The 20,687-nt window shown below is 50.1% G+C and overlaps 10 protein-coding genes across 10 annotated transcripts; 8 read left to right on the top strand and 2 right to left on the bottom strand.

Annotated features, from left to right (window-relative positions):
• Window positions 1–245: 245 nt before the first annotated feature.
• N7509_002138 (Gfo/Idh/MocA family protein) lies at window positions 246–1,301 on the top strand (the record flags this gene model as incomplete). The annotated part of the gene is made up of 1 exon (XM_056626775.1): window positions 246–1,301. One exon carries the CDS (start codon window positions 246–248, stop codon window positions 1,299–1,301), a length of 1,056 nt encoding a protein of 351 aa, XP_056492570.1.
• Window positions 1,302–3,230: 1,929 nt separating this feature from the next.
• N7509_002137 (fungal specific transcription factor domain-containing protein) lies at window positions 3,231–3,879 on the top strand (the record flags this gene model as incomplete). Its single annotated transcript, XM_056626774.1, has 2 exons — window positions 3,231–3,340; window positions 3,435–3,879. The coding sequence occupies 2 exons, from the start codon at window positions 3,231–3,233 to the stop codon at window positions 3,877–3,879; spliced, it is 555 nt and encodes a 184-aa protein (XP_056492569.1).
• A 371-nt stretch (window positions 3,880–4,250) lies between these two features.
• N7509_002136 (RAMP4 family protein) lies at window positions 4,251–4,639 on the top strand (the record flags this gene model as incomplete). Its single annotated transcript, XM_056626773.1, has 3 exons — window positions 4,251–4,253; window positions 4,313–4,442; window positions 4,533–4,639. 3 exons carry the CDS (start codon window positions 4,251–4,253, stop codon window positions 4,637–4,639), a joined length of 240 nt encoding a protein of 79 aa, XP_056492568.1.
• Window positions 4,640–4,980: 341 nt separating this feature from the next.
• On the bottom strand, window positions 4,981–8,154 carry N7509_002135 (putative AP-3 complex subunit delta; the record flags this gene model as incomplete). The annotated part of the gene is made up of 5 exons (XM_056626772.1): window positions 4,981–6,905; window positions 6,970–7,636; window positions 7,699–7,887; window positions 7,924–8,083; window positions 8,114–8,154. The coding sequence occupies 5 exons, from the start codon at window positions 8,152–8,154 to the stop codon at window positions 4,981–4,983; spliced, it is 2,982 nt and encodes a 993-aa protein (XP_056492567.1).
• A 338-nt stretch (window positions 8,155–8,492) lies between these two features.
• N7509_002134 (uncharacterized protein) lies at window positions 8,493–9,655 on the top strand (the record flags this gene model as incomplete). Its single annotated transcript, XM_056626771.1, has 4 exons — window positions 8,493–8,852; window positions 8,942–9,148; window positions 9,219–9,368; window positions 9,440–9,655. 4 exons carry the CDS (start codon window positions 8,493–8,495, stop codon window positions 9,653–9,655), a joined length of 933 nt encoding a protein of 310 aa, XP_056492566.1.
• A 1,531-nt stretch (window positions 9,656–11,186) lies between these two features.
• Window positions 11,187–11,534, top strand: N7509_002133 (uncharacterized protein; the record flags this gene model as incomplete). Its single annotated transcript, XM_056626770.1, has 1 exon — window positions 11,187–11,534. The coding sequence occupies one exon, from the start codon at window positions 11,187–11,189 to the stop codon at window positions 11,532–11,534; it is 348 nt and encodes a 115-aa protein (XP_056492565.1).
• Window positions 11,535–11,562: 28 nt separating this feature from the next.
• On the top strand, window positions 11,563–12,845 carry N7509_002132 (uncharacterized protein; the record flags this gene model as incomplete). Its single annotated transcript, XM_056626769.1, has 3 exons — window positions 11,563–12,267; window positions 12,336–12,609; window positions 12,691–12,845. The coding sequence occupies 3 exons, from the start codon at window positions 11,563–11,565 to the stop codon at window positions 12,843–12,845; spliced, it is 1,134 nt and encodes a 377-aa protein (XP_056492564.1).
• Window positions 12,846–13,795: 950 nt separating this feature from the next.
• Window positions 13,796–17,661, bottom strand: N7509_002131 (SacI domain and endonuclease/exonuclease/phosphatase family protein; the record flags this gene model as incomplete). Its single annotated transcript, XM_056626768.1, has 7 exons — window positions 13,796–14,349; window positions 14,447–14,769; window positions 14,825–14,934; window positions 15,001–15,300; window positions 15,367–17,029; window positions 17,090–17,276; window positions 17,349–17,661. The coding sequence occupies 7 exons, from the start codon at window positions 17,659–17,661 to the stop codon at window positions 13,796–13,798; spliced, it is 3,450 nt and encodes a 1,149-aa protein (XP_056492563.1).
• Window positions 17,662–18,112: 451 nt separating this feature from the next.
• On the top strand, window positions 18,113–19,130 carry pxr1 (telomerase inhibitor/ribosome biogenesis protein PXR1; the record flags this gene model as incomplete). Its single annotated transcript, XM_056626767.1, has 2 exons — window positions 18,113–18,135; window positions 18,203–19,130. 2 exons carry the CDS (start codon window positions 18,113–18,115, stop codon window positions 19,128–19,130), a joined length of 951 nt encoding a protein of 316 aa, XP_056492562.1.
• Window positions 19,131–19,458: 328 nt separating this feature from the next.
• Window positions 19,459–20,629, top strand: N7509_002129 (uncharacterized protein; the record flags this gene model as incomplete). Its single annotated transcript, XM_056626766.1, has 2 exons — window positions 19,459–19,544; window positions 19,603–20,629. The coding sequence occupies 2 exons, from the start codon at window positions 19,459–19,461 to the stop codon at window positions 20,627–20,629; spliced, it is 1,113 nt and encodes a 370-aa protein (XP_056492561.1).
• Between the last annotated feature and the right edge of the window lie 58 nt (window positions 20,630–20,687).

Raw genomic sequence — 20,687 nt, 5'->3', positions numbered from 1 at the left:
AGACATCTACTTCTACGGGTAAACTTCGGGATACTTGATTACTCCACTAGAATAACCCGGCCTTGGAAAGTTTAAATTACAGATGAAATATTAATCCGTCGCATTCAAAGGAGCTCCGAAACCCTGCCAGGAGGCTGCTTGAAGGCATCACGAGTCGTGAAGCGATTATCCAGCCTCAAGTTACATTATTCTCTCCCAATATCTACCGCCCGCCTGAAGTCACTAAATAGTCTCACTCATTCCCCATGACGAATAACGAACTTCCCGCTCTTCGATGGGGTATTGTTGGCACTGGCCTTATCTCGTCATGGTTTGTAGCCGATTTGACAATTGACCGAGCGAACAGAGGGGCAAACCACACCATCCAAGCCATTGGCTCCTCGTCGGTACAGAAGGGCCAAGAATTCGCAAGTCAACATCTATCAGGCCATACCCCGACCATCTACGGAAGTTATGCAGAGCTATACAATGATCCCAACGTTGAGATAGTCTATATCGGAACGCCTCACGCCTTCCACAAGCAGAATGCTCTTGATGCCATCCGGGCGGGGAAACACGTGTTGTGCGAAAAGTCATTCACTTTGAATGAGCGTGAAGCAAAAGAAGTCTTTGCCGAAGCAAGGGGGTACAATGTATTTATCATGGAGGCAATGTGGACTCGCTTCTTCCCTTTGGTGCAGAAGTTGCGTCAACTGATCCATGTGGATAAAACAATTGGCGACGTTCATCGGGTTTGGTGTGATTTTGGCTTGCCTAAAGATATTGCCTCCTTGCCGATTACTTCACGCTACAAGGACCCAGCGCTCGGGGCTGGCAGTTTGCTCGATATTGGGATCTACAGTTTGACTTGGGTGATATTGGCTCTAGAATCCAATCTACGGACGGAGACACCTCAGGTCCTTGCGACGCAGAAAATTGTGCATCATGTGGATGTTGCAACCTCTGTTTTGCTAAATTATCCCGATGGGAGACAAGGAGTCGCTACCAGCACTTTCGCAAGTAAGACTCCTGCCAACTTTTGTCGTATTGAAGGAACCATCGGCTCGATTGTGGTCGAGGGATTGGCTGCGTCGGTCCCTACATCATTTACAATTCAACTGCGAAACGAGGAACCCCAAAAATACGAATTTGAACGGCCAGGTCGGGGCTTCTACTGGGAAGCTGATGCAGTTGCCATTGACATTGCAGCTGGAAAGACGGAGAATGACATTATGCCATGCGATGAGACAATCCGCATCATGCATCTCCTAGATGAGATCCGGCGGCAGGGAGGCGCTCAATTCCCGCAAGATTTAGAATAGCTTGTTGAAAATACGATCCGGACATATACTTTTGCAACATAAAATGTAAATTGCAATGAGAGTGCATAGACCTGGCCTCATCTTCCGTTGTCAAAATATTTGGGATATTGGTTTGTTCTCTTTCATACTCAATAACCTGATTTTAACATTCATTAAGATAGGCTGTCCGAGCTATCGTACAAAAAGCCATGAGGGGTAGGGACTTTTCCAATTTGAGCCTTCTTTCTATCTCATTCGTGCAATGAAAATTAGGCCCACAACAATTTCTGACATCCGGTCGGATCGGATCAGGTAATGGTTGGTTGGATCGTTTGTGTCCTAGTATGGGTCGCATCTAATACCCCGCAAAATCTAGATCCGCAACTCCCCGACCCCAAGCCATCCTCCCCACACATGAAAGTCGTGGGACAGCTAAAATTGAAGAATGAACAGTCCGATAATCCCAGACGCCGAGAAAAAGGGGAGGAAACGAGCGCGTGTTTCTGGAATGTATCAGCGCAAGAGAGCAGTGACCGCGTGTCTGCCGTGTCGAAACCGAAAAACCAAGTGCGACAATATTCGACCAGTTTGCGGTTTTTGCGTCACGCACGATGCCCAATGTACCTATCCTGATGTGGCAAATGATCACTCGTCGTAATATCCACACCTCATCTTAAGCGTGGTCCATTGTTTATTCACTGATGTTTGTTTCTGCTGCAGCTTTGATCCTGCAAGTCTTGCTATCTTGGAACGAATCAACCACGTGGCTTCACTGATTGAAAGTAAATCATCAAAATCATTACAGAGTCCTCAATTATCGGGGAAATCATTTTTACACCCTGCTTCGGCCACTGAAAATCCCCCTGGAGATACCCGGGATGCATTTCATCACTTCCAGATAAACGACGAATCCTATGTTGAAACGCCGGGTTTTCCTGCAAACAGAAGCAATTGCGAGTCAGTTCTACAATGGCCCATCTTTTATAACCTTGTGCCCGATACGAAGTCATTTGTTCTTGGTCCTAACAACGGCCCCAATTCCCCACCGTCAACTCGTGTTCATCCTACCAGTCTGGGGCGAGGAATTCGCGAAGAGGATTTTATCCTCCTTTCCCAGCGGTTTTTGCTTTATGTGCATGTTAAAAATCCCATCTTAGAAGTTTCTGATTTCACCCATCTAGTTAGAGAAGTTGCTGAGACCGGGCTTCGATGGGATGGTTCGACATGCTTAATGGTAAGGCTTCTCCTTCAAATACAACCCCCCCTGCCACCTCGCCAATACTTATTCTTCTCCCGGATCTCAACAGCTTCTCGCATGTGCATTGGGCTGTATTTCAGAGCCCTTTGAAATGCATGAAAGTAGACTTCAGCAGTCGTCAAGCACGGCCAATACTCCTTTCACCGAGGAAATGGCCACTGCCTATTACTTCGCAGCGAAGAAGCGCCTAGGCCTCATTCCGCCGTCCTTACTCGAAATTCAGTGTTTGTTTCTATGTGGAATATTGGAGATGTATCTCTTGAATGCTCTCGGTGCGTGGCATTACTTCAATCAAGCTTGTGTGCAGCTTCGAAATCTATTCTGGAGGCAGGGATATACCGGTCTCAGTTTTGAGCAGTACATCTCCCGTGAACCAGGGCGTCTAGAGCAGCGGCTTTATTGGTCTTGCATGAAATCAGAATGGTAGGGTTCCTTATGTTTTTTGAAGACTAGGCTCTGCAAATCATCATTCCCCGCATTTCTAATACCGGCAACATAGTGAGCTTCGTTGCGAGATATCACTCCCATCAAGTGGAATCACTCGATCTGGGTTTCCGGATATCCTTCCTTCTCCGCCGCATCAAATACTTTCATCAACGATCGATACCCCAGAGGACCCATCGACGGTGCTGGAAGACGAGGAAGAGAGAAGTTGGTTCTATTATCTTGCAGAAATATCATTTCGCAGAATCATGAATCGCGCATACGTGGTTATGGGCGAGAAGCAAGATGCCGATTGGATTAAAAATATTCAGCAGCTCATCTATCATCAAAAGACATTAGAGGAGGAAATCAAACTCTGGTATGTCTGAGACGTGCCGGCGAATGGAATGGAAACTGCCCCTTTGATGATACAAGTATATAATATGGATTTGACTAATTGCAACTTCATGAAGGTGCTCGCATATCCCGCCGAGGATCAATTTAAACCAAAGCGAGGGCTTCAATAGTGAACTAGCCTACTTTGTTCAAGGACGTGGGATATCTTGCCGTGAATGGATTCACCGACCATTCCTCTACTATGCAATACACCAGCCTGCCGAAGACCCCATCATGCCACAGATAATGCCACTTGCTCAAGAATGCCTCCGCTTGTGTGTCGAGTGGCAATCCAATGTTCTACCATACCATCTGCATCATGGCACCTGGTATCAGGCTCGCTCGTCAGCGACTCGAGCCCTACTGCTCATTGCTGCTTTTAGGAGTGGGACAATCGAGATGCCATTGAACTGGAAACATACAGTTCAGCTTGCATTGAACTGCTTACAACACTGGGCTAGAGATGGCTCAGATATTGCCCAGGCAGCTGACTCTGTGCAGAGCTTATTCAATATGACCTAGAGACTTGAATCTAAGATGGTGGTTACACTGATGAATCATACTATACTTGAAATGGCGCGGCCGACATAGACGTTACTACCTCGGCCCCTATATTCATACTTCTTTGAACCGTGACTTAAAATGGAATTACCTACTAGTAATAAACCAGAAACAATAATTTGCAATTATAGATATTGTGATTCATTCCAAGGGGCTACCAATGACTCAAAAAGGAGAAGCCAGATTGTCAAACAGGAGTTAGTCCAAGCACTGCATGGTTACAACGTGGCCTCTCCGCCCGCTGTTAAGTCCGATCCGCGATAACCTCACCTCTCCACCTCACTCTTGCACCACCCATCTCCCTACAATTCATACCACACTCGCCCTTCACAATGGTAAGTCAAACCATAGCTGTGTCTCCGTCATTTCATCCATTTGCTAACTTTACTTCTAGGCCCAAACACCCCAACAACGACGCGCAAACGACCGCTTCGCGAAGAGCGAGGCAGCCAAGCGCGGTCGAGGACCGACCACAAAGGCCCCCAAGCAGTCATCTAAATCACCCCTCTCTGCGGGTTGGGTTGGTATGTTTACACAAGATTGCAGATCAAAATCCGAACCCAAAGCTATATGCAACTTCCCAGCAACTCTCAAACTAACCTATCTGTTCATAGTTGTTCTTGCCTTCGTCGTCTGCGGTGGTCTCCTTCTGGAGCTTCTCCGAGTTGTCCCAGAGCTGTGGTCAACCATCGCCGCCATGTTCTCTCGCATCACTGGATAAATGCCCCAGAAATGGTGGTCGCCTCGATTTAAAAGATACCCCCAATCCCAACCCCAACCTCCCTTCCCCGAAGCCGAATCGGACTCAAACAACCCTTTGTGCTGTACCTCTACCTCTCAACCCCCCCTGTCGCGACCGCGTTCGCGCAATTGTTCCGCTCTCCGCCCCATACCACGTCACTTGACAATCCAATTCAATCCTGCCAACCACGAATTGCCAGAATAATATGATAACCTATGCGACTGGGTAGACAGACGGACAAGATGTGTGAAGTGTGAAGTTGCCCCGTGGGAATCTCGAAATTTGTATTATATGTTCAAGTTCTAAACCATCCTATCCTATCATTGAGGTTCATGTTCAGACGTCCTCTTTTTCCTCCGTTTCTTCTTATCCTTATCCTTGTTCTCGGATTCACCCCCCTCAAGCGTCGTAGCCTTCTTCTTGCTCTTCTTCTTCTTTTTCACAAGCTCTCCCTCAGCCGGTGTCCCTTCTAATCCAATCCGCTCCGACGCCCGCTGCATGCGCAAACGCACCTGTTCTACGTTCTGCATCGCTTCCCTCATCTCCCTATCCCCTTCATCACCCGCAGAGACAAGACCAGGCTGTTGATATTCACTTCTCTCCAGAGTGCTGGAATCAACTTGAAGTAAACCACGTCTGTTGCTGCCAGCGCCACTATTGCCCCTCGGGGAAGAGGAAAGGTCTTCAACGCCTAACGTTTCGTCGGCCGCAACCTCCATCCGTCTGGGCTGGTGTCTCCGGACCTCGGGAATATCACGACTCGTAAGGCTCTTCCCCGCGTCGTCAAGTTTCAGGTCGATGATGGGAATATTGTCGATATCTAGACCGCCTTCATAAGGGGCTCCTGGCGTGGATGTGCCAGAAGAGTTATTCCCCCCGACAGGCGCAATATAGAATGGATCATTTTGATAGCGTTCCCGGCGTTCGGCCTTATGCCCTGTACCGGCACTTCCCAAAACATTCTGATATGAGGTGTCGAGGTAGCTTGCCGCGGTGGTTAAGTCATGAATTGGCTTATTGGCGGGCGGAGAAGCATCGGTAACGTAATAAAAGTCCTGCAGTCCGCTGTGTGAATTGATATCCGATAGCGAGCCATTCTTTAGACGATCGAATAAATCCGGTAAATCATCGTTGAAAGGCTCATCCAATCGTAGACTGGCAGAGAGCACGACCTTTTTCTGAGCATTGAGAGCAACAGGCTTTAACTCCAGCCCCATAAACAAGCTTGGAATAACCGAGGTGAGAAGGAAGGGCACATCTTGTCCCTCGGAGCGCAATGCATCAGCACCCAGACGAAGGACTTCTAGAAATTCAATGGCTCGTTCTTGAACATCCAGGTCCGGGTGTGCTGCCAGTGACTCAAGAAATTCGACAACGCGAGCGAGAAGAAGAGACATTTCACTCCTCCAGCTGTCTCGGCCCTCACAGTCTCTATTAGCCTGGATAAAGACCTTGGGTATAGCCTGCAGAAATAATTGAAGAGTCTTGGCAGGCAAAGATACATTGCCACCATCGATCAAGGATTGCAAAGTCCGACTAGCGCTTCGAAGATATTCCGCATATTCACCAACGACCCAGGAAACAGGGCCAAGAACATCGTCTCCCACACTCGAACCGACAGGGAAGAGGAGTGGGCGGTTATCAATTAGCAACAGGGATTCAGCAGCCCTGCACGCTTCCATGCGTACTCCCTTGACTCGGACCGCGATGTTACGAATCTCCGAGCCGATGCGGAATGCCACGGTCGTCTTGATGGGCGAAGACTCTTGAGCTTGGCCCAGTTGGGGTGCGTTCCAGTAATCATCCGTTTCTGCCAATGGAAGAAGGCCAACGAGCTGGACTAGAATATTGACATACCACTCAAAGTCCTCGATTTCTGAGTAATTGCTCTGTGAGCAGATGTCAAGAATGCGATGTACAACCTCGGTCCGATAGTCGTTCGGTAGGACCTTGACGGTCTCTGTGCTGGTCGTGGGCGCGTTGTTTTCTTCAAAATCTTCATCTGCCACACCCGGCGCGTCTGCCGAAGCTGAGAGCGGGGCAAATCGAAGTTGCTCGACGAGACGATTGACCACTTCCTGAAGGGTGTCGCTGGTGACCATTCCCGCAGCAAGCTCTAGGGCCTGTAGTCGGATTGATATATCCGCATCATCCAGGCACTCCATGATAACATCCTGTTGCACCGATACTAACAAGGGGTGCGTTGTGACGATCCGATTTAATGCGAGGAGAGCAACATATTTAACTGTATCATGAAAATGGTGAGAAATCGAAGCAGATGGTTAAATCATAAGGATGGGAGCACTCACGGTTGGGATCCGAGTCTATAACGATCATGCCGCGAAGTTTGCCGACGCAAAGACCGGCAACCTCGTCTCGTTCTTGCAGATTATCCTCTCCATCGAGAATGCCACCTTGGATAATGCCATTGATACATTCGTATAGCAATGACATGGCCGTTGTAGTTTGAATAATATTGGTCAGCGGTCGTAGAAGCTTTCGTGTTAGTCGCGGCTCTAACGGCGTTAAAGTTGCAAACTGTTTGAAAGGGGTCAGACAGAGCCAGGGAGAATGGTATGGATTGTAACTTACGAGTTTGATGATCTTGATAGCCATCCAATTATTGCCGCTATCCACAAGAAGTTCGAAAAGCCGCGGGGCCAAAGGAAGAAAATCATGCGGACGTCGCCATCCAAGCTCGCATACAACGTTGATCGCAGCTGTGGTCACACTGGCATCTTCTTGATCGTCCATAAGATGGTCCTTTATTCTAGGCCATGCAAGCTTCAACGCCTCGGGGTAAACCAACGAGATTCTGTAGAGGGTAACGATCGTTTTCTTGCGGACCACGGGACTGGAGTGTGAAAGGCGAGATAAAATGTCGGGAAGTAGAGACATGGAAAGTGATGGGGTGATGATATGTGGCAGCGTCGCCAGTGGTAATGATAGTCCGGGAATATTGGGTGACACAATGTCCTGCAATATGTAAGCCAAGATGACACTTTGAAAAGAGATCCGGATGAATATCAGAGGCATACCTTCTTGAGCATGTTCGTTGCCAGCATTAGGACCTCCGTATCCGGCCTAAAGCTCTGGACAGCTCCAAGGTAGCCGACTCGTTTCTGAAGATATTTTGCCGAAGACATGACCTCCAAGACATTGAAAGCCGCCCATGACATATCGTAACCGAACATCTCGAGATATATGAGCTTCAGTAGAGCTGTGGCCTTTTTATCTGCACGTAGAATGTATATTCAGTATACTTGGTCGTGGCGGTCGCGGGGCGGGACACAGTGGCGCCTACCCATATCCTGTGATTTGATCTCAGCCTTGCATTCGCGCAAGGCATTCTGAATGTATTCATCTTCCGCGCCTTTATGGTTCCGAAGACCCTTGATCAGGTCATAGAGGGATTTCTCGAACCTAGAGATTGCGTGGAGTCATGTTAGAAACCATCGAACTGAACAAGAACCGGCCGATGTCGATCCAGTCATACTCACATCGTGTATTTTATCACCCGCGTGGGGGGGGCGCGAGTCTCAAATGTGCAATCCTCAAAATATTTGCAACAGTTTCTCCCCAGAGCACAACAGTATGGACTGCACGAGAGCTCCCAAGGAAAGACCACGCACAGTATGGGAATGGGAAGCTCCGCTGGGTTGACGTGGGGAGCGATAAGGATCACGGGACCGTGTATCGGGATTCCCCACCGGCACTCGGGGACATTACCTTAGCATTGGCATTGACATTAACATTGACACGGACAGCTACACCTTCGTCCTATTCCTCCTCAGCATTCCCAACTCAATTGCAGCTTCTCCCTAAGATCAATATGGGTGCCCCTGTCGATGTTCGCGAGATCAATGGATCCGACCTGATCTCTGCCCTCCACCTGGCCCAACAAGCCCCGGCCATCCTCGGCCCCAATCCTACGAAAGCGACGACATCAACTACAGGTACGGCGGAGGAATACAGTCAACTTGAACAGCTTTTCCTTGCCTGTCTACGAACAGGTGATGATCAGTCCGCGCAAGCATGCCTTGATCGACTCACCCACCGCTTCGGCCCTGCCAACGAGAGAGTAATGGGGCTCTGCGGGTTGTACCAGGAGGCAACCGCCAAGGATCGTGCAGCTCTAGAAAAGTGTCTTGAGGAATACGAGAAGATTTTGTCCGAAAGTCCAGTCAATGCGGTTCGTTCTGATCCTTGTCAACCTCTCCAACCGGGGTCTTCCTCGCCTACCTCAGGGTCACCTTTTGCTAATCTGTCACCACTGGCTAGCCCATCATGAAGCGGCGAGTAGCCCTGCTACGCTCCCTCGACCGTCCCACCGATGCGATCGCCGCCCTGATCCAACTACTAGATGCCCTGCCCACCGATGCGGAAGCCTGGTGTGAACTGGCCGATCTATACCAATCCCAAGGACTGGGTTCTCAAGCAATCTTCAGCTTGGAGGAAGCGTTGCTGATTGCTCCCAACGCCTGGAACGTATGATGACGACCTGACCTAAGCTATCTTGCTTGCTGCCTGTCAGATTTTGATACTGACGAATATGCAGATTCACGCCCGGCTCGGTGAGCTCTTGTACGTCAGCTCTTCGGCTCCCGATAGCGACGCATCGCGACTTGGAAGTAAATCGGTGCAGCATTTCTGCCGTAGTATCGAACTTTGTGACGACTACTTACGAGGATTTTATGGGTTGATCCTGGTACACAGTCCCACCTGACCTGGTTTCTCGCAGCCTGCTGACTTTGACCTCTTTTTCTTCTTCTTTTCCAGGCAACCTCCCGAATGCTCGAGAACGGGCACGCAGACGAACGCCCATCGGACCCAACCGTCGCCCCCAAGAAAACGCTAGACCAGTTGAAAGGCTTTGGTCTCCAGCGGCTTAGAGAGATCGTCGAGTCTCGATCGGTCGATGATCAGCATTGGGCATCGAGTCGCAGTGAGCTGATTGCGGCCAAAGAATTGCTGAATCGGTTTGCGTCTTCATAGTTGGGGCAGGGTTTTTTTTGGGATTATCATTTTTGTTTTCCTTTTCCTTTTTCTGTTTATCATCTTCTTCTACCATTCCCACTGTTGTTGCGCTCCTGTACCAAATACTCTCGTGGATACCCTCACCTAATTATGCCAGTTGTCAAATGCAAAAAGATGGCCTAGACCAAGTGGCAGCCTCCAGTCTAATTGCACTAAATCCCCACCCTGCATCTCGCATGGCAAGTACATACAGCTGACTCGTCTGATCCCAATTCCAGATCGTTCTACAAGTCTCCGGTTGAGTATGATTGGGCACATTTGGGCAGCCGATCCATCTGTTAGACATCGGAGTTTACATTAGATATGCAAAGAAAAGGGAAGAGAAAAAAAAGGAAAATTAGGAAAAAATTAGAAAAATAGTAACAAGGAAGAAAAAAGAGAAAAACCAAATGAATCATACATGAGTACTGCCCTACGACTAACTAAATTGACTGTTGGTTACACATCATGCCCAACTCAGCCCAATAAAAACGGCAGTCGGGCCAAAACACCCACACGTCAAAATCTGCTTCTTTTCCCTTTTCCTTTCCACCTTTTGCCCCCTTGACTTTTGGTCTTTTTTTAATTTTTAATATTTTATACTTTTTGTTCTAGTAGTTGTAGTCAACACTACTGCTTGACTACTTGACTATTTTGGTACTAAGAATCCTTTACGCAAGGGGATCTCTTTTAGTCTAAGACAACTCACAATCTAGCGGGGCTCTTTGTCAAAGAGTCTTTTCTTTTCTTTCCCCCCCCCGCGTCTGCCATTCTTCAACCAAAAAAAAGAGAAACCATCACAACAACAACACTCCACACTCTACCGCTACCACCACCCACCACCCACTTACCCTCCTCGCTTTGTCTAGGCGAAAGAGCGAGGGTATCCTTCTGATCGATCTCTATATTACTTACTATTATAGAGTAGAGGCTCTACCTTTATGACGTATGTTTTGGCCGACTTCCCCCCCCCCCTCTTCCCTTCCCTTCCCTTCCCTCCCCTCTCTTCTTCTTCCCTCCTAAACTTTCCCTCCTTCTTACCCGCATATACCACACTCCCCCTTCTCCCGCACACCCCCTTTCTTCCTTTCTTCCTCTTCTCCTCTCCTCCTCTTCTCCTCTCCTTCCTGGCTGACTCCGCCCCTCCCCTTCAGGTACAATATCTCGATTGGGCGCCTAGATCCGGACGAGGACGATCAGTTCCTGACGGACGAGGAGGACTCCTCGGGTGTGCATGTTGTTGCGCCTTCAATCCCAGGAAGCCATGATCCGGAATATGACGATTGGGCAGACGTGCCATACCCGGAGGATATAGTAAAACCTTCCGATTCAGCATCTCGACCACGAACCTCCCAACGCAACCGTTCGATCCACGGTTCGCGCTCGGCTTCGGGCCGTCGACCACAATCGCGTCGACACATGGACCAGTATCCCTCTTCTCGAGCCCGCCAGCGGCAGGCTTCTCCAGAGTCTGCCGGCAGTGGTGATTCAGAAGACTACGCCGCCCACTATGAGCAACGACCTCCTCGCGGAAGCCGCTGGCCACAAGCTCCCCAGGTCCCCCCTCCACCACCAAACAACTATGCGCCAAGTGCCGCCTCTGGCCAATCCTTCAATGGATATCCCCCCCGGTGCCCATCCTGGCGCTGGCTACCCTCATCCCAATGGCGCTATGCAGTCAGATTCGCTCATCCGACACGCCAATCCCGGGGCTCAGCCATATGGCTACCCTTACGGTCACCAATACCCCCCAGGCCGGCCCCCATGGGGCCCCTCCCGGGATGCATCCATTCTACGCGCAAGACCCAGCGCATCGACAACACCCCTCCCGCCCGCCTCCCCAGGTGCACAACCCTAACCAACAACCATTAGTACACCCAATGGCCATGCACGGCACGCCGTCGCCATACGGTGGCTCGCCTTTCCAGCACGAAATGGTTCCCTATGGCGCCAATGGGTACTACAACTACCCCCGCGACCCGCGCGACCCATACGCAATGATGGCCGCCATGCAACATCCGTCTTATTTCCCACACTTCCCACAACATTCTCCGGTTCCACCACCCGAGCCCGTCCCGACTCCTGCACCTGCAGCGGCTACTCCCGCCCCAGCTCCAGCTCCAGAACCCGCTCCACCCCCGCCACCAGTCGATACATCAAAGGACGAGGCAATCGCACGACTCGAGAAACTCATTCTGGACCGCGAAACCAAGGAGGCCGCAAAGGCAGCCGAAATTGAACGACAGGAACGAGAAGCTGCCGCCGCCGCAGCGCAACTTGCCCACGATAGGAAAATCGCCGGAGAGGCCGCCGCTCTTGCCCGAGCGGATGCCGAGAAAAGGGCAGCTGATGATGCCGCGAAAGCTAAAGAGGAGGCTGAAAAAGCTGCGGCTGTGGCTGCCGCGGATGCCGCCACTGCTGCTACCGCTGCCGCAGCTGCCGCAGCAGCAGAAGCGGCGGCGGCAAAGGCAGCAGAGGCTGAAAAGGCCGCCGCACCAAAGCCACCCGCTGAGAAGAAGAAACCTATCAAGTTCAAAGATGCTGTGGGAAGGAAATTCAGTTTTCCTTTTGAGCTTTGCGCGACATGGCAGGTAAGAATGTCCTCCGCCAAACAACCCTTTTCAGGGAAGAATATAAGCTAACACACTTGAATAATCAGGGAATGGAAGATCTAATCAAACAAGCCTTCCTTCACATCGAAGTGATCGGACCACACGTTGCAGAGGGCCATTACGACCTGGTGGGCCCTAACGGCGATATTATTCTCCCTCAAGTGTGGGAGACGGTAATCGAGCCCGACTGGAGCATCACCATGCACATGTGGCCTATACCCGAGAAGCCCAAGGATCCTGATCCACCTCCTGCTGGAGAAGCCCCCGCTGAACCTCCAAAGGATGCTGCGCCGGCTGGTGCGGAGGCGCCGAAGAAAGCTCGTAAGTTTTCCCTATGATCTATGCCTTGGGGTATATACCCATTCTTCAAACCATTTCAGACACTGACAAGATAAACTACAGCTCCCAAGAAACCTCGTCCCCCTCCCGGCCAGCCTGGTGGCTTTGCGAGCTGGATGATGGGAGGTCGGAAACCTCCTAGGGGAAAAGCAGCTCCCAAGAAGCCTGATGCGGCTGCGGCTCCAGCTGCTGCCCCGGCCCCGGCTCCAGCACCATAGTCTGGTCTACGATACACAGAATATGGCTCAGCACACGCACATGAGAAACCTTCCTTCCTTGGTCACTGTTCGGCAGAGAACTTTCGTCTTTGTCGAGGAATTTTCTCCCCTTTCTTCAGGGCAGTCAGTCAACTCTAGGATCAGGGAACCAGTTACTCCTCTTACAATTGGCCGTGGCCGAGCAATCCCATGTTGCGAGCCATATTTTATCTTCCTTCTATAGCCACGAGCCTAGGCTGCGATTGGATATTCGTTTGTCGGCCTCGGCCTCGGTTCCTCGGGCCTAAGCGGGCCGGAGCGCCATCAGCTTCCCAAGGGAAAGCAAAGCAGAAATATGGGATCAATGGATGGAAATGCTGGATACCGGACCGGACTGGACCGGATTGGACCAATGGGAACCGATGTCCTGGCTTGTGATTGCAATCTCACTTTGGCAAACCAACCCTCATCTAATCCCCGAGGCGCAGATACATATACATGATTGGATTGCTCTGCATGCCTTGGGGTGGGGAGGGGAATTGGTCAAGCCTTGAGAATGTTGGGTCTGGGCCTGGGTCTTGCTGGGCCAAGCCAAGCTCTGCGCCTGTCCGTGTTGTCTGGTCTGGTCTCTACCGTCTACCTTCGATCTGATCTGAAGATGCGATGCGATGCGACGAATCGATGAATTGCAGAAATACATTACATTACACTACACTACTATGACGAAATGAAAATGAAGTACCGATTGAATATATCCCTTTGAAAGTTCTATACTAGTACTAGTATGTAGTAAAGTATCGTATATTGTAGAGCCGGGCTACTGGAAGCTAAACTAAGCCAGGAGAGTCTGACTCGGGATCGAGATATTCCAAGATGTAGACAGCTCTTAGAGAATCCATCCACCACATGATGTTGATGTTGATACTGATGTTATGTGAATCCAACAGTATTGAAATTGTAAAATCGAATCCCTACTGAGGAAGAAGTGGCTTCCACTCAATAGATTCATTCGTGCTATCACCAAGGAGATCCATCATGCTCGCCCGACTCATAGTTGCGCCGTTCGTAGGTGCTGGAGTCGACGTTGATGGTGACGGTGACGGACTCGACCTCGACCCCCCTGCTTGCGGCACCTTATTCTGAGAACTCAGTTTGATCGGTTTACGCGGAATAGCAGGTGGTGATTTCGGAGCTGGAGCTGGAGCTGTTGAGTTTCTCTCTCCTCTCTCAGTGATAATGGGGGATTGTGATGATGATGATGCTTCACTGCCGAACGTTCCGGTTCGTGGGGGGGAGACTTGGCGGGTTTCGGCCAAGAGGGGATTGTGACGATGATGCTTCACTGCCAAAGGTTCCCTGTCGTGGGGAGGAGCTGGGGGTTTTCGATCAAGTTGGCTGGACCGACGAATATCCGGCTGTTGTATCCAATCGGGTTCGGCATCTGTTGTGAATGGATTTGAGGAGCGCTGGCCATTTGGCACGAGGCCTTCTCCTGGGGGTTTGATGGTTGCTTTTACGGGGACGCCTAATGGTGATGTTAGCCAATGTTTGAGAACCCTAACTGCGTCTCCCGAATCCCCAAGGAAGAAGAAGCAATAAATATTCTCTGAGGGGCGACTTACCATTATCTAGCCACCACTTACTCCGATCAGAACTAGCTGGCGGTAGACCTGGGGCAATAGGGTCCTGGGACATATTCTCCTCATCATCCAGGTCCAAGAGATTGATTGAGTCGGAGAGTGCATCGCGCTGCTTTTGCCCGTAGAGTTCACGGCGTAGGGAATCCTTGAGTCCGTGATCGACAACATCAACCAAGCAATCGAAACCTGCGAAGACGGGTCTGTGATCTGATATCCTCAAGTCTGCGACGTCGTATTGTGTTTGGCGCATGTTGGAGCCGCGCCAGAGGACGCGGTCACACCATGCTGGGATGCGGGATTTCTCGCTAAAAAGGGTGAGCTAACGTTTACCAAGGGGACAGGAAGGGGAGGGGGTCTTACGAAGTGTCGTAGATATCAGTTCCAATGTCATACTTGTATGTTGGTGCGAATCCAATAGGTCCTTCTGAGTAGAACTGGAAGGCTCTGCCAGCGATCATTTGTAGGTTCAACTATTTCGTTCAGTCGTTAGTCAATTAATAGCCAAGAAAAAGATTGAAGATTCCATGATAACATACCTGATCGTTGTCATAGAGCTTCTGGTAGTCGCGCTGCGATATCAAATCTCTCACGATCTGATTACCCAAACCAATGCGGTAATTGAAATCTCCAAGCCAGACAACCGTGTCGTGATCGGCAATGGCCCGATTTTTCTGGAACCGGAGTCCTCGATCAATGGTCTCGTAGTCTCTATTTCTTTCGTCGTAATTTGCAAACCCAGCTGCAAGATGAGCTGTCACGAAGCAGATGCTCGTGTTGGAGAATTCAAAGCGAATGGCACAGCCTCCTTTATTTCCAGCAATTCCAGACATGCCGGTCTGCAAAGCTGTTAGCTATACATTGCCAGGAATTGAGTAGAAAAGGGAAAGGGACCAGCTACTTACCTTTTTGACAGTGCCTTCAACATTCTTGATATCCTTCAAAGCATCTGCTTTCACATAGATCATCAAAGCGGCGCCCACAAGCTGCCCACTCCTTAATAACACATACTTGCTAGTCCCATTCATTTTAGAGCGTTGATTCAGGCAGTCTTGAACAGCCCTCTCCCAAACCTTTCGCGTACCTGGGTCCGTAGACATGATCTGCTGCGGACTTAAATCCACAATTTCCTGAAAGCCCACAGCAAATATCGTAGGCTCTTCCTGGGATTCCATTGTATCAGGGAACAACCATGGCGAAAGATCAGCACCCGGACCCGCATCTCGACCATTAACATTGAACGTGCCAATCCACATCCGAGTATATCTGGTTGAGGAATATTCCGAAGCTCGTCGATTCAGTTCTTCAGTGACAAGGTCGTTCATCGGGTCATATAGGTGAACCGCGATCTGATTTGCCAGGCGGCCTAGAAGAATATCGATAGTCCTTTGCCTGGATTTATCAGTGAAGTTGTTGACATACAACCGCGTTGCACTTTTTCGCGCATCCGCCAGAGCTCCGGCCAGAGACATCTTCCCATGGCGGGTAAAGGATGACTTGAGAGCTCCAGTGCCAGCATAAATCTTCGAAAGTGCGTCGCCATTGTCGGCCCACAGGGTCGAATGTCGCATTGATAGTTCTGAGCTAAGCCTGCACCCCTGATGAGACAAGAAGGATTCCAGTGCCATTGCGCTGATTATGGTTTGGACGAGATTTGTTCGGTCCAGACAATCAAGGCAATTCGTTCGAAAGACGCCATCTTGCTGCAAGATTACAGAGGAAGCAGGCGCGCCACCTTCTCCGTTATAAACAGAAGCAGCAGGACGGGTGGTATCCTCAGATAGGAAATAAGCAAATCCATCTAGGGAGTCTGCAAGCTCATATTTAATCGCGCTACTGGCTTCATAACCAGCAGGACCACGCGTCTCTGCGAGAAAATCATATTCCGTCATTCGGAGAAGGCTAAGATGCTCGGATTTGAGCGAGCCCTCCTGCGAGTCCTCCTCCTTTTGGCGAACCGAGCTGCGGGCAATATGCTTTCGAAATTTAGCCGATAACTCCGCTTCTCCTGATCGGGTTTCGCTGAGTAGATTGACCACGTGAACTGCTCCATAAGCCAGTTCGAGAGTTTCAAAGTGTTGGTTGAAAGCGTGTTGTGTCGCCTCGCTTGATCGTGTGATTTCAATCTTTTGTTGGCCCGGAATGAGGCCTGGAGTTTGTTCCCAGAAAATAGGAATTGAGCCTCGAATTTGTGCGTAGGAGAATGCGATTCCTGGAGGGACCCAAAGAGTCACCTCGGTCTCGACAAAATTGGCCACATTGCCATCATCATCAATTCCACGGGAGTTGAATCTCGTTCCAGCTCGTCGTGACGATTGTCGCGAAATGATGGTTAGGAAGGAGGGGAATTTGCTTCGTATTTGTGGAAGAATCGGGACTGTTGCAGGGATCTTCAAGGTACTGGCATATCCTCGAATGACACAAGTCAAGAGCTGCGACGCATCGAGTTGGGCTTTCTCCGAAGGCGGCAAATGGCTGCGAAACAGAAGAAGGGGGTTTATCATGTATGAGTTCCACAGCATATCCTCATCGAGGGAGTCGATATCAAACGCGGCTGATTTGTCCGAGCTAAGACCTGGTTAGTATCTCTTGCAGATCTCTTGAAGTAAAGGATTGCTATGACAATACCGGTCTTGCAGACGATCAGTTAGATTGAAGTCTAAGCTGTAGTAAAAGCTGCCGTCGCCAAGAAGCTTCTTTAAAGCCAGAAATGGATGTTCTGTGACCATGTCTTTTCCTTCACGGTCTTCGGCCGCGAATTGAGCGCTGGTTTCGTAGTCCAGACCATACTCGTATTCCGAGCGATTCAGGCAATCTGCAGTTGTGAGTCAGTAAGAAGAGTGAAAAAAATAACAGATTTTTTTGGGTTTGTTGATTCGGCACGCACAGAAGTCTACATTATCGATCCTCGAAACAGATTCTCCTGGTCTCACAGTAGCCGCTTGAGAAGAACCGGTGACCACGCAGACGAAGACATCATCACCAAGCGTGATCATACCAAGAGTTCCATGTCCGGCTCCCAAAGAGCGATACCCATCGAGATCCACAGACGAGACATTTGCGAATTCAACCTGACACCGTGGAGGGGTCTTCGCCCCGGACCCGGCGGCGCTATAGTGGAAGATCAAGGCATGATCGGTAGTTACCAGCGCAATTGTTCGTTGAGGCTGATCTCGACAGAGAACCCGAAGATTGAACATGGCGTGGAATATGAGATCGGAAGTCTGCCCCGCGCACCCTCAATCTACCACACGCGATGCCAGAGGCTAAGCCCCAGTTGCCCAACAATGTAGCCCAATGGTTCGTAATTCCATGCGTAGCACCGAAGCTACCACAGCACACCCAAATCCCGAGAATAATTGTAAAGGGAACTAAAGGCCCAACGAGTCAGGATGCGAATGAACTGTGAGTTGTGGCAACGGAGTATTGACTGGGAGATACTCGCAGTCCGATGCCGATACCTCTAAGTGGCCCAGCTGCGGCTGAGGCCCGCGCCATGGGATTACCTAATCCTCCCATGTGTGGAACCCCTTGTTATCTTATCGGTGGATGACTCAGCTATCTCCCGCATCGCCGAAAAAATGTTAGACTTTGGCGGGTGAAAAGTTCCCCTTCAGAACGCCTCTCAGTCTCTATACCTGCACACCAATCATGGGATTAGCCGCCGCAAAGAGGTACACGAACTTCTTTCTCAACCTGAAACTCTTCTGAGATAAGCTGACTTATTTGATCCCCTTCCAGGAGAACCAAGATCTCCAATGATCCCAATAATACACAATGGGCGCGGTCCACCTCAGGCTTCGGCCACAAAATTATGAGTTCTCAGGGCTGGGCCCCCGGTGGTCGCCTAGGTGCTAAGGACGCTGCGCATGCCGATCTTTTGACCCCTGCCAGTAGCTCTCACATTAAAGTGACCATCAAGGACGACACATTAGGCCTGGGCGCTCGATTGGGTCGGGAGGGCGAACCGACTGGCCTTGATGCCTTCAAGGGACTCCTCGGTCGACTTAACGGCAAATCAGAGGAGGAACAACAAACGGATCAACGCAAGCGAGACGATGTCAAACTGGCCCGATATGTCGCTCTGAAATTCCCGGAAGTTCGATTCGTTCGCGGTGGTTTGTTGGCGCAGGAGAAAGAGGCCGTTTTACCGGATTCCGAGAGGGCGGAGTTGAGGGAGGAGAAGTCGAAGAAGGAGAAATTGAAGGAGAGCGATAAGGATTCCAGCGACGACAATGAATCTTCCACCGAATCCAAGTCCAAATCCAAATCAAAGTCCAAGTCGAAGAAGGATAAATCGAAATCCAAGAAAGACAAGTCCTCCAAGAAGGACCGATCCCGATCAACCGACGTCGACAGCTCTACCTCTGTCTCCGATGAATCCAAGAAGAAGGAGAAGAAGAAGTCAAAGAAGCGAAAGGCTGATTCTGACGAGAGCGAGGGCGAAGCTACCAAAGCGTCCAAGAAAGAGCCCGAGGCTAGCGACAAACCCGCCCCCGCCCCGACCGCTTCGCGAGAGCGACTCCCTATGGCGAGACAAATCTTCCGGGGCCGACATATTGCACAGAAGAAGAGGGCGCTTATGGATGATAAGTCGTTGAACGAAGTGAGTTTACACTACACCTCCCCAGAGGTTATGGTTATCAACATTATGGGCGAACGAAACTAATGGTGAATACTAGATTTTCATGGTGAAAGCGTAGAGCCAGATTTGCATTTTATAGAAACAACCCACTAGCGGGATGGCGTTTGGGGCATTTTCGACCAGTACATAGGTCAATTGAATCATTTATCTCTTTCAACTCTTCTATACATCAACCAAACTCATGCCGTAGTAACTAGTTCTGGAGTATGTCTGTACTCCATACAAAAAATGGAGACCTCAAATCTCAGGCCGCCGCCCCGGCCTTACCTAATTCGCTCTACCGCACCGACGTCATCTTAGTTCCGGCGAACGCGGGACCTGAACCTCCCTTCATCAAGCTCACTTCTAGAAGATGAACGGGGACGCACCTTCAGGTCGGGGACCAGTCTCATCGACTCGGCCCCCGTCCACCCGCACCACAAAACGGGACAAGAAACGGTATGCTTCAAGTCCCATCACATTGTCCCAACCTTCTCCAGCTAACTAACATCTACAGCATCCACTGGGCACCACTAAACATCGGCCTAGAACGACGTCTCCAAACACTTATCGTCCTCTGCCACACCCTAACAATCGTCCTCTTCCTCTGCAGCTTCTTCTTCACCTGCGCCATCCCCCTATTCTGGCCCCTCCTCCTCCCCTACCTAGTCTACATCTCCCTATTCTCAACAGCACCAACATCCGGCGACCTAAAGGGCCGAAGTAACTTCCTCCGCTCACTACCAATATGGTCCGTCTACGCCTCATACTTCCCCGCAACACTCCACAGAGAAGAAGAACTTCCCCCAACAAAGAAATACATCTTCGGCTACCATCCACACGGGATAATATCTCACGGCGCATTCGCAGCCTTCGGCACCGAAGCCCTCGGCTTCAAAAAACTATTTCCCGGGATAACAAATACCCTCCTCACCCTCGATTCCAACTTTCGCATCCCCTTTTATAGAGACTACGCCCTGGCCATGGGCTTGGCCAGCGTCTCACGAGAATCATGCGAAAACCTACTCTCAAAGGGTGGAGCCAATAGCAAAGGAATGGGTCGCGCCATAACAATCGTTATCGGCGGTGCGCGGGAGTCCCTGAACGCCCAACCACATTCACTCAAACTCGTCTTGAAACGACGCAAAGGATTCGTCAAATTGGCGATTCGCACAGGCGCGGATCTTGTTCCTGTTCTCGCCTTTGGCGAAAATGATCTCTATCAGCAGGTTGATTCGGATGAACATCCTATCATTCATAAAGTGCAGATGCTGGTTAAGTCTACGATGGGATTTACTATTCCGCTGTTTCATGCGAGGGGGGTGTTTAATTATGATGTCGGGTTGATGCCTTATCGTCGGCCTTTGAATATTGTTGTTGGAAGGCCGATTCCTGTTATGCAGCAGTCTAATCGGGATATGATTGATGACTCTTATATTGATGAGTTGCATGGGAGGTATGTGGAGGAGTTGAAGAGGTTGTGGGATACGTGGAAGGATGTTTATGCTAAGGATCGGAATGGGGAGCTGGAGATTATTTCGTGATGGCATGGCATTGTGGTGTCGATCGAGTACATGAGCAAAGCGAATCTCCAAGGCTTCG

The sequence above is a fragment of the Penicillium cosmopolitanum genome (assembly GCF_028827165.1).
Source record: "Penicillium cosmopolitanum strain IBT 29677 chromosome Unknown utg000004l:1.0-4361866.0:1.0-4365735.0, whole genome shotgun sequence".
In the NCBI taxonomy this organism is placed as follows: Eukaryota; Fungi; Ascomycota; class Eurotiomycetes; order Eurotiales; family Aspergillaceae; genus Penicillium; species Penicillium cosmopolitanum.
Note: the sequence above shows the minus strand (reverse complement) of the source record. Positions and strands in the feature narration are given on the sequence as shown.